This window comes from Urtica dioica, chromosome 4, assembly GCF_054948205.1.
Source record: "Urtica dioica subsp. dioica isolate 48M chromosome 4, U.dioica_male_clone48M_v1_H2, whole genome shotgun sequence".
In the NCBI taxonomy this organism is placed as follows: Eukaryota; Viridiplantae; Streptophyta; class Magnoliopsida; order Rosales; family Urticaceae; genus Urtica; species Urtica dioica.
The window spans coordinates 17,689,583-17,702,067 of NC_142759.1; the positions used below are offsets into that span (position 1 = coordinate 17,689,583).

General features: G+C 37.0%; 1 protein-coding gene across 1 annotated transcript; it reads right to left on the reverse strand.

Annotated features, from left to right (window-relative positions):
- Positions 1-4,257: 4,257 nt before the first annotated feature.
- On the reverse strand, positions 4,258-11,485 carry LOC149400954 (transcriptional corepressor LEUNIG-like). The gene is made up of 17 exons (XM_089611461.1): positions 11,272-11,485; positions 10,195-10,292; positions 9,994-10,103; positions 9,373-9,780; positions 9,216-9,298; positions 8,961-9,063; positions 8,812-8,878; positions 8,590-8,639; positions 8,243-8,509; positions 7,964-8,155; positions 7,619-7,852; positions 6,938-7,055; positions 6,740-6,849; positions 6,453-6,602; positions 5,509-5,781; positions 4,941-5,144; positions 4,258-4,840 (listed from the first exon to the last, which is right to left on the reverse strand). The coding sequence occupies exons 1-17, from the start codon at positions 11,301-11,303 to the stop codon at positions 4,697-4,699; spliced, it is 2,643 nt and encodes an 880-aa protein (XP_089467587.1). The 5' UTR covers positions 11,304-11,485; the 3' UTR covers positions 4,258-4,696.
- Positions 11,486-12,485: the final 1,000 nt, after the last annotated feature.

Genomic DNA, 12,485 nt, shown 5'->3' on the forward strand with positions numbered 1-12,485 from the left:
TGACGATTTGAGTCACGAGCATTGTTGCAGCGCGGTTCCTTGGAGGCAGAGACATGACGGCTCAGTTCCTCGACGACGACGGCTCGTCTCCTCGGCGTCGGCGGTGCCGCTTGTCTCCTCTACGCCGGCGGTGCGCCTTGGAGCCTCGGTGATGAAGTGGCTCCGCTCCCCATCGACGGTGGTGCGGCTCGTCCCACAACGACGGCAGTGCGACTCGGGGCCTCGAAGACAGCGGACGAGCTTGGCTACTCGGCGACAGTGGTGCAGCGTGGTTCCTCAGCAACAACAGTGTGACGTGGCTCTTCGTGGTCATCATCCTCTCATCATATCGGTGTTGCTCCTCGTGTGCGGGGCTCTGATTCCGATGTTAGATTTTCTTTTTAGATTCATTTTTAGTCTGTGTGTGAAACTTTTACTTTATTGTTGTGATTTGCATGATTTGGTCTATTATGGAGGTGGATTAGCCGTCGTCCCATTTTCCGTTATGGATTTCCTGTTAGGGTTTTCTCTATGCAGGTTGAAGAATCATCTTCTTCTTGGTCACCGGACAGAGGTTGATTGGATTTCTCCATCATCCGTTATGGATATTATGAAAGAGCTATATGTGTGCTCGATATCTCTTGTGCTCGTTGTTCTTCCTCTTATCGGAAGCATGCACAAAATTGCGCGATTATCTGAACTTAGTGTTAGATTCACTTCGACTTAGGTATTTTGTGCTCCTTGTACTAAGATGTAATTCTCCTATATTTGTGGGTATTTTACCCAATTCCTAATGAAATCCGTTTATCTTCAAAAAAACAAAAAAAAAATAGAATACTGCTATTTTTTTAATTCCTCCTTAGCATGTAAAACGAGTTTTCCTTCTTCTTTTTTTCCAAAAAAATCGTTTGATATTGGTTTCATTTTCCTTTAGTGTGATTCATACTCTTCCTTAATTAATTGATAAATAAATAATCACTTTGAATTAAAAGGAATGATATTTAAAGGGGACAGCTGGACGAGGTTTATTTTTCAATAAGAGTGAAAATCAGAGTATTGAAGTGTACATTGATGCAAATTGGACAGGTTCCCCTACGGATCGCCGATCAACTTTGGGTTATTGTTCTATCATATACTTAGAGCCACATTTCTTGGTATTTGTGAAGCACTTTGGCTGAAGGCTAACAATTTCAACTATTTGTAGGAGTTTATCTCCGCTTGAATTTTGTATTCAATCTTCATTAAAATCATCAATAATACAGTTTTCGTTTAAAAAAAAATTATAAGACAGGGTTTCATTGGTGGTGTGAAAAAGTTTACTTTAGTGTACTGGTCAAATTAACTAGCATTTAGTTCATTAAATGTGTCGACTTTATTATGTACATTATGAGAGAAAACCAAAACCATCTATCGGGCCGTCAGAAACTATAAAGAAGTCAAGGGCAATCAGGTGCACCGCGCACCACAAGACTTTTTTAACCAAACAAATTCATTATTACAATAATTAATAAACAAAAATGATGACAACAAACAATAATAGAATACTGCTATATTTTTTTTAATTCGCTGTCAATTGGGCCGGGCCGCCCGCGGGTCACCCGGCCCGACCCTTATTTTAATTGGTTTTGGGCCGGCCCAGCCCGGATTAAAGAAGGGCCGGGTCGGCCCGATTTTTAAATTGGTCCTGGTTTGGGCTTTCGTTTAAGGCCCAAAATCCGAGCCCGGCCCAAAGCTTTCTTGAAATGCACAGAACCGGCACGGCCCAGGCACAGAACCGGCACGGCCTAGGCACAAGCCCGTTTGAGGCCCAATTTTTTTTGTTCTCTAAATATATGTATATATATATATTATCAATAATACTTACACTTGTTTAAAATAAAGTAGAAAAATATATAATATTCTAGCTCCTAGTGTTTAATTGTCTAAATCATTCATTTTGTACGTAATATTCTCTATATAAAGTCAATAGATTTATTTGATACTGTTGTACATCTTTATTTATCAGATTGAGAACTACGAGTGAGATCTGGTTTATTACTTCCATGGATTTTTGGAAGTATTTTGCAAAGGCACAAAAGTATTATCAGGTGAATACTATTTGGAAGTATTATCTGATTCATAATTCGAGACATCATTCGTCGTCGTCATCTTCTCAAACATCATCTTCCAAGCTTGTGAAATATTTGGAAACTTAATTTTACACAGAGAATCCAGACGAATCGGATATTCTAGAGTGGTGAAAAAACAAACAAGGGTGTTTTCCGACACTGTCCTTAATTGCCCGAGACATTCTTGCCACTCCAGTATTAAGTGTAAGAGCAAGAATTTAGTGTAAGCAACCATGTTCTCGACGACAGAAGATCAACAATGAGTCCAGATATTTTAGAAGGCCTAATGTGTTTTAAAGGATTGGGAGGATGCAAGAAGGCGAAAACAAAACAGTTATAAAGACTCGATTGCGACGTACTTTACAATATTAGAGAATTAATATTGTACTTTACAATATTAGAGAATGAAGTTTATGCTTCTTTAAGTAGTCACATGTAATTTTTTATTCATTCAAACCGTACTCTTTTTCTTCACTAAGTTTTTATCCCGATCTTCTGGGTTTTACTTAGAAAAGTTTTAATGAAGGTGGTTAAGTATTGTCATTCTTTTTATATTTATGAAATAATTTTTTTGGGGGAATTTTGTTTTTATAATTTATCAGTGTTTTCTATACAAAAAAAAAAATACAAATCAATCTCAATCTCAAAATAGGCCCTTAAGCAGTCAAACAATCAAAATCAAATAGCTCAAAACAAGACCTTTAAAAAAAAGCCCAAAATAAACCCCAAACAAGACATAAGACCAAACTTGAACCAAGCCCAAGACCAAGCCCAGGACCAGACCCGGCCCGTGAACCAGAGCGCCTTGTGCTTGGGCCCGGGCTGGTCCTGATGATTCTCTACTTTGGGTTGGGTCGACCCGAGCCCCTTCATTATTGGGCCGGGTTGGGCCTAGGCCCGGGCCTGCTAAGTGCCTCATTTTTTTGGGCCGGGCCGGCCCGACCCGGCCCAACTGACAGCTTTACTCCTTAGCATGTAAAACGAGTTTTCCTTCTTTTTTTTTTTTTTAAAAAAAATCGTTTGATATTAGTTTCAGTTTCCTTTAGTGTGTTTAATACTCTTCCTTAATTAATTGATAAATAAATAATCACTTTGAATTAAAAGCAATGAATTCATTTAGATGATGTAGCTAAATAGTCAATTTAAAGTTATGAATTTGCAAAATAACCAAGGTTTGACTCAAATGAGTGAAATAACCAAAATGTATAGCAATCTGGTTTCAAAAAAAAAATTTGACCCCAAGATTAATTTTTTTTTAAATGATAAATTGCTTATAATAATCATCAATAATTTTAATCTTGGCTGTCATAAAAATTTTGAAAAACGTAAATTTGGTTACTTTATTGAAAAGTTGAAACTTTGGCTATTTTGCTGATTAATAAGTTTCAAATGGCTATTTTGTACAATTTTTTCTTTATTTTATTCAAATTTACTTATTTATTCAAATATTTCGAGGCTAAACTAGACAAATTATATTCCTTAAAGGGACTCATTGACTATCCATTTAGAATCATATAAATTAATGACTATTTTGTAATAGTTAAATTTAAAAGGGCAACTACTTGCCTTTTTTTTAATTATTTGGCATCTTAAACCAAAATGGATCTAACAATTATATTAATTTAATGTAAAACAATATGTATTCAATATTAATTACAAGAAAGAAAAAGGTAAATCTAATCGCATCTATGAGATCATTTGTGAATTTTTTTTTCCCAACAATAGTTTTATTTATTTTGTTAACGACATGGAAAGATCACCAACTTCTAACGTGTAAAAATGGTGACTTAGAAATAATGGTGCAGGAAAAAAAGTGGTGTGATTCGATTTTTTGTTGGTCTTATAACAATGCAAATACTCAAATGTTTTTCTCCACAGTTAGTGGTGCTCAAACACTTTTGAGTTGTTTATTACTTTATTTACATGTGAGGATTTTTTCAAAAGAGACAATGAGTTGCTCAAATTTTAATATAATACATATCCTAAAATTTGGAAATTTCAAGTTCCCACACGACATTTTTTCATCCTATTCTATTAATAACCTTTGAGCAATTTTTATAGGTAATAAAAAAAAATGGTGCATTAAGCAAAAGGGTAAGAGTAAAACTAGAAACAGCTCGGCAAGAGTGCATCACATGATTCATTTACACAAGATCTTTAGAAGACCGAGATTCGCAATCACGAGACAGAATTAACATTTTGAAACGATAATATAAAGTATAGTAAGTGAGCTATAATATATTAAGTCATGGTAACGTCACAAGGACATGACCTCGATTTTCATGAGGGAACTAGTATACCAAAAACTAACCCCTTTTTACACATTTACCCCAAAACGATCCGAATAAAAAAAAAAAAAAAAAAAAAAAAAAAAAAAAAAAAGGCATCACCCTCATAATTTTGTCTTCTGACTGAAAGGTTAGACTGGGTTTCTGTGACCAAAAACAACCCATTTTCCCATCTAACAAAAAAACCCTATGAGGTCAATATTCACAAGATAAGGTCTTGATCACAGACATAGCTTAACCCAGTTGAGAGAGAGAGGGAGAGAGTTAAACCTATACCGATTTCTTGTCCCGAAAAGAAGAAGATAAAAAAAAAAGCATGGATCACTTCCAGAGCTTGACGCACTTATCATGACTAGCCGAAGCGATGAAGCCGCTGACTTTGGACACGGCCAGCGAAGATACCAGCTTATCATGAGCATGAATAGTCATCGTCTTTTTCTCAGCCATGTTCCAAATCTCCAGAGTCTAGAGAGAGAATGTGTAAAAATGAGTCAAAACACGAACCGGGTTTGTCATTGTATTATATAAAGAAAAGAAGAAAAAGAAAAGGGTTGAGATTTGTTGCCTCGTAACAGCCGATGACGAGGACGGGGTATGTGGGGTGAAAGACACAGGTACGGAATTTGTTGCCCGTGGCGTTGAGCTCGTGAACACACTCGCCTTTGTAGCTTGACCCGACTCTCCACACTCTCACCAGTTCGTCGCTCACCGACGCCAAATAGTCCCCCGAAGAATCCCAACACACCGTGTGGACCACGCTTTTGTGACCCTGCAATTTACACCATCACACCGTAAAATACATTTTCAAACAATTCAACATAAAAAAAAAAATCAAAGAAAAAATAAAGGGGGTAAACTAATGCCCTTCTTAATCGTGCAAAATAATGCCAACTTTTCAATTGATCTGCAACTAAAAAATTAATCCATAATTTTGAAAATTTTACTAGACACTTGATTTGAGAGAGTTTGAAAATTAAATTCTACCGAACTAACATTGTAAAATTAGGAAAAGGTAAACTTAAATAAATTTGAAAAGTGGGGCTGATATTTAGTAGAGATTCAATATGTTAGGGGTATTAATATTATTTCGCACTTTATCCATAAATAAAGAAAATAATAAATTAGTATCATACCTGTAACTTGAGGCTGCAAACTTGGGTCTCGACGTCGAGAAGCGAGACATAATTATCGGATGCGGCGGCGAGAATCCTCCCGAAAGAAGGCTGAAACCTGAGCTGGGTGGCTCCACCCTTAAAGACTCCGGTGCAACTTCCGTTCTTGACGCTCCAATATCTGATTTCGCTGTTGTTGTCGCACGACGAAATCAGATCGTCCTTGTTTGGGTGGAAGTCCAGTGACATCACAGTTGATGAGTGCCCAGTAAATGTACGGATCGAATATCCCGGCTGCACATATCCCATTTTTATACTCCATAATCAGATAACCAAGAATCTATATATTTTGGTAACTATTATGAATTATATCTACTGACCCTATAAGGGAATGGCTTCCTTTACTAGGGGTAATAGCTACCTTTACTTCAACTTAAATGAAAAAAAAATATGGCATAATTAATGAACAAAGCACCACCAAGAGCTCGTATGGGAGTGTCAAGGCATACTTTTAGTCACCGACAAGTATCTTTCATTTGTGGAAACGCAATAAAAAAAATACGGGTTGCATCAAAGACGAAGCGTTTTATTTCTCATGCTTACGATTTTCAAATGACCTACTTTTTGTCTATATAAGTACAATAAATAAATAAATGTATACATATACATTACAACAATAAACAAAATATTGAAACTAATTGACTAGCAAAATAATCAAAGTTCTCGTTTTTAGCAAAATAGCCAAACACTACATTTTTTTATTAATAAAAATACACACGTCTACAACCTATTTACCACTATCAAAAAATTTATTGACACCTCGTACTAGCACATTTTTGTAAATTCTGGCTATTTCCCTAATTTCAAACAAACCTTGGTAAATATCCATTAGCTTCATTTGGCTATTTAGATAGAACATCCTAAAAACATAGGGTAACACGGCATTAAAGGAAAGATTGACTAACATTATCGGCGTCCCAGACGCGGACAGTTTTGTCAGCAGAAGAAGTGGCAAGTCTGGTGACATTTGGACTAAAACGAACATCTGTTATCCATTGCGAATGCTCTTCATGTGTCGACTTAACCGCGTACGATTCCGTGCACCATAGTATCGCCTGCACAATATTTCCATCAAGCCTAAATTTCTTTCCACACACACATATATATGTGTGAGTGTGTGTGTGTGTGTGTGTGTGTGTGTGTGTGTGTGTGTGTGAGTTAAAAGAAACAATTTGTGTAGCTCATAGCTTACTTTACGATCGTGTCCACCAGTGGCCAGTAATTTACCATCCGAAGAGAAGTGGCAACATTCAACTTTGCTCGTACTCGCAGGAATAACCCGCACTTCCGAGAACGAGAACCCTGGATGAAAATGAAATGGATTATATAATGAATGAAAACCGTGTACTTGTATGTATTATATATGAATGAAAATGGATGTGTGGTGTACCTTTGCCGACATCTGAACAGCGAGTGACTCTGTCTCTTGGGTCGGCATCTTCCTGAGACAAGAACGACTCCACATTATCTTCCAACGACCCATCGTCCACAAACCGATCCATATCACCCTGCAATTCAAAGTTCCACATCATCATCATCAACTACCTGATACAAGCTGATACTTTTGTATTTGGATTAACCGAAATATAAACGAAACAAAATAGATAGGTACTTCCGAGACGTCCGTGATCTCCTAAATGGGTATTTTTTTTCCTCACTCTTGTCTCTCATAGAATTTCCATCCCTATTCTCTACTAATTCTTCTTATTTATAGGCTGTCTAACTTCCAAGCATTCTATTGCTAACCCCCTAATTATCTAATGTTATTATTATACTCTCAATACCGAGTTCCGAACACTACAAATAATAATTTCTCTTACAAACATTTTTTTCCCTGGTCCAGCTCTAACCCTAAAAGCTCAAGGAGTGAAATTGTTAGGAGCTTGGGAATATACAGTATTTTCAATGGAGGGGAGGCATGAAATTTGTACCATGTAAAGGAAAGTCCGAAAAAAATCCATATTCCTTTTAATCCTATATTCTACATATAAAATTTATGTCTCTCGTGGAGAATTGAGGTGAGAGCAAACTATACGACTCTGAGAAATCAAAACCAGTAAGCATAACATACGAGCTGATTCGAAGCGGTGGTGAGTGAGCCGAGATTGTCCGATCCGTACATAAGAAGAGATTTAGAGGAAGCGGCGTTGTTAAGAGGCATAGCATCGGCGGGCGCGTTGTGGGTAGAAGGACTCGAGGGCGAGCTCGGAGACGGCCCCGTCGTGTTCGCCGTCCCAGTGCTGTTGGCGGGACCCGAAGACGACACCGCTTGCTTTCTCTTCCTCCCGATCTGACCCTTCGAACCCTTGAGTGATTAGACATGACATGGAAATACTATTAATGTTAGACAGTCCAAGAAAGTACGAAGAAAAAATAAATGCACCGAGTCAAACTCATTTTCACGGTTCAAACAAACCTGGTCGTTATTCCCTTGCAAGGAGTTGGAAATGCTACCATCTGCGGCGACACTGCCGGGTCCAATGATCTTGTCTTGCTGGCGAATCTGCTGGTTCGAGTTCTGAGGGGTTTGGCCCGAAAGCTGGTGCTGCTGAGAATACTGTTGTTGTTGCTGATTGTTGCTCTGCATTTGTTGTTGCTGCTGCTGAATCTGAAACACATGTACTTCTCATCATAAGAAAACAATGTCAAAGTTGAACAAGAAAAAAGAAAGGGAAAAAAAAAAACGAGAGCATACTTTGAGCATCATTTCGGGGTCTGCGCGAGGTAAGACGGGGAAGCCAGCCTGGCCGTCATTCCCGAGAGAAGTCAACTGCCCGTCTCTGCCGAAACTCATGCTCCGTCCGCCGCCGGCGAGCATCATTCTGAGCCTTCTCGACTCGAAATCGTTGGGAGATTGGGACGTCAGATTCTGCTGGGCCTGAAGCAGAAGCTGCTGTTGGAGCTGATGGAATGGCTGCGGCGACTGCAACATCGGATTTCCTGCCCGAAGTTTGTCAAGAGCCTGAAAAAAAGAGAAGAAGAAGATTGACAAAGCTTTATCGAATGAATGTATTGCATAGAGAATTGCATTTTCTGTCGTACCGACAGAGGCCATCCTTTTAGAGTCAAATTGTTGCCACCTGGGTTCGGCCCTGTATCAAAAACCTCAAATTGTCAAAAACCCATTCTGCACATATTTATTATTTTTATAGAGTTTTTGCTGCAAGCATGAATAAGAAGTCTAAGACATAATACAGAGTTTAATTATTATCATAACAGAATTCTAAATCCATTAAGCCTGTGATAGGGTAAATAAAAATGTACCGTGAATTCCAGACATTGATCCATCCGAACCAGCCCCTTTGGAGTTCAATATGACATTTTTTATCTCCTGCTCCAACAAACAAGAAAAGATTAATATTAAGACTATTAATACTATGAAAACATATATCACAGATCGACATCTATTTCACCATTGATGACCCAGGAACATTGGGTATTTGAAGCTGCTGGTTCCGATTTTGGCCTTGCTGAAGATTTCCAGACATAGCATTGGGTGTGCCGTGCAGCATTTGCCTGCCGGAAAAAAAAATAAAAATAAAAAAATTCAATCAATCAAAGACAATAACCCCACAAAGTACGCCAAAGTTTGCACAAACAAGGGACGAGAAAAGCACAGATATACATACGTATATATATATATATATATATAGATATATTTAGATTACCCGGAAGAAGCCTGCCCATCCATAGCAGCGGCTTTCAAAACTGAGGGGTCCATCATTTGGGCCACATTGTCCCCAAACCTTTGCTGCAACAGACAATCCAAAAGAGTAAATACGAGGAAAACAATACATTTAAGACCGAACCCCTCGACACACACACCTTCATGGCTCCATCGTCGAAAGAGTCCTTGGGCAGAGGAATCTTCAACCTTTCCTCGTAAATCTTGGCCGCAATGGCACTAGCAGTGGGAGAGTGGCTCTGAGCTTGCTGCCTCATGAGAGAGTCGTTTCCCGTGAGACCCGCCTCCGAATCTCTCCTCTGTTGTTGGTGTTGTTGTTGCTGTTGTTGTTGTTGCTGTTGCTGTTGCTGTTGCTGTTGCTGTTGCTGAGCCTGTCTCTGCAGCAAAAGCTGTTGCATTTGCAAGTGTTGATGTTGTTGCTGTGTCTGTATCTGAGTCTGTTGCGGAGCTTTCTGCTGATGTTGTTGCTGCTGTTGTTGTTGTTGTAGTTGTTGCTGAGTCGGGCTCGGTTGTTGCTGTTGTTGCTCTCGGGCCTTGTTCATTTGATTCTGACATTTTTCGAAACAGACAAGGAGACAAGAAATTATATGCTACCGGTGATTTCCTAATTGTATTGAAACTCTTCTCGTGAGGTCTAAGGTTCAACTCCTCATGAGATATTTAGAGAAAAAAGTCGGAACTTTGTTTAATAATCGTGACTCTTAGCCTCGGTTTAGAAAATCTATAGCAACGAGCGTGTTTCGTTTTTTAGTTAGACAAACCTCGATGTACGAAGCGGCAGCTTCTGAGTGCTTTCCGTTAGTTCGAGCAATGAATATGTCCCAGAAAACCGACCACCACTCGAACAAAAACCCGCCCGGTGCATCTATAGCTGATCAATACCAAAATACAAACACAATTTAACTATTTGATGAACTAAGCAAACAACTGATAAAAGATTTTTTTGCTTCATGAATTCGTACCAACTGGCTCGGTAGAAACTTTTCCTTCAGCTTGAAAGGCCTTTGCAGTGTTGTGTAGCTTCCTTTTCATAAGGTAATCGTAAATATACACGTCCAACCTTGTCATAGAATAAGGATAAAAAAAAACAAAAAACAAAAAAAAAAAAACAATTAATTGAAATTTTGAAGTTCAGAACTGAGATTAAACACAATTCAGTCAAATTCATCGAATCCTCATTATCAGAGTTGAAGTACAGTTCTTTCATACAATGCATCCTTACCCATTAAATTACTTTTGAAGTTTGAACCTAAATTCCTTGAACTGGTCCACACACCAAAATTTAAAAATAAAAAATAAAAAATGAAATTCATAACTGTGAATGTGTTCCAACTATTTATTCCCTATTGGCTATACTTCTCAAAGCCATATTTACATATACACTCACAAAAACAGAGTCTTACCTATAAACAAACCAACAAAAATGAAGTCATAACTCAGTCAACCCTAGAAGAAAGCATTACAAGTCTAATAGTCCGGAAAAAAAAACCCCCCAAAAAAATTGTAATGAAGTCCCAGAATCATCAACACATAACGAATTTCATCAACAAAACGCAAAAAGGATGTAACTTTTCAGAAGCATATATGTCTCTGTATAAATATATGCATAAAAAAATTAAAAAAACAGTGGTACCCATTACAAGATAACGTCAAAATCACAACCATGGGAATTAAAAAGACGCTTTGAACATAAAAAAAAATCCACCAATATAAAAGTACATGAAAAAGACAACTGATGAAAAAAAAATGAAAAGCATAATGATTAACCACGAACCCACACATACACAACACAAAAACTATTTCATCGAAAGCTTGACCAGAAAGCAACCCGAAACCCATTGATGGTATACACACCCATTTGACAGAACGGAGAATTAGGAAGAAGAAAAAAATTTAAACTAAAAACCCTAGTAAGTGAGAAAAAAAATAAACAACGAACCCTCAGGAAAACCAAAAACAATATTAAAAGAGAGAACTTTTTATTCAAAGACGCGAAATGAGAAAAAAAAAAAATCGAAATTGCATGAACCGAAACTTACATTTTATCGGCTTCCCAGTTGGTCTGAGACATACTTCCTTTCAGGAATGTAAAGAGCGACAACCAAAAAATGGCCGAGAAAAATCTTCGTATAATTCTATTCCCTACAAGATTACTTAGAACTTTCACTTTGTTCCTTGTTGGTTCTCAACTCTTTTTTTTTTCTCATAAATACTATTTTCGTTTTGTCCAGAGCAAGTAAGAATTTAATAAGAGAGAGAAGACGACTTCGTTGGTTTTATTATTTTTTTATATTTATATAAGATATAAGACGTATTTTTAATTTTCACGTCTCTGGTTTCTTTTCTTCATTCTTTTTTATTTTTTTTACTTTTCAATTATTTTGTATTAATTTATTCTTATTTTAAAAAGTTTGTTTTGTTTTTCGTCGGCTTGGTAGAGAAGGGACTGCTTTTCGTGTCTTGCTCTGCCAAAATTCCACGCTACCTTTCCCAAAACTGCATTATCGCTCTATTATAATTTTTGTTTATTTTTCATTATATCACGATTTTAGCATTTGTTCTGAAATTGTACTGAGATCCCTTAAATTTTGATAATTTTCAGATATACCCTTACAATTTTAAACTATTTGCACATAATGTTAGTAGTCGATGGCAGGGAAACTTCATGGATAGCCTCATAATATGCTAAAAATAATAACTAATTTTTTTTAACCAAAAACCCGTATAGAATGCTAAAACAAAAAACTTGAGACGGGCAAAATGACATCTCAAGACCAAAAAAAAAAAAAAAAAAATCTCACAACATAAAAGACATCTTACAATAATTTGGAACGAGAGAATATCACACAAATAATACGAGACAAAAGGCCTAAAGCCACATAAAAAACGACATCTAACACGTCCCGTCGTCTCATGACATTATATATCATTTTTAAATTTTTTGGGAAAGATAAGAGTGCAGAGATTAAAAAAACTTAAATTTTTCTCAAGTCACAAAAAAAAATGTTCGAATATGATGTATTGTAATCTGAAATCATTAGAAATGCATAATAAAATAGATTAAAGCTAGATTGGTCACTTGCTAGTATATATAAAACTTGATTAGTATGGAAGTTAGGAAGAAAAGTTGATGAAATTTATTTGAGATGAGGAGTATTTTTGTCCAAAACCATAAGTCTGTTTTTTTTTTTTTTTTTTTTTGCATGTTATGAAGCTTACTCCATGAATTTTTTTTACGGAAATAGAGTATGTT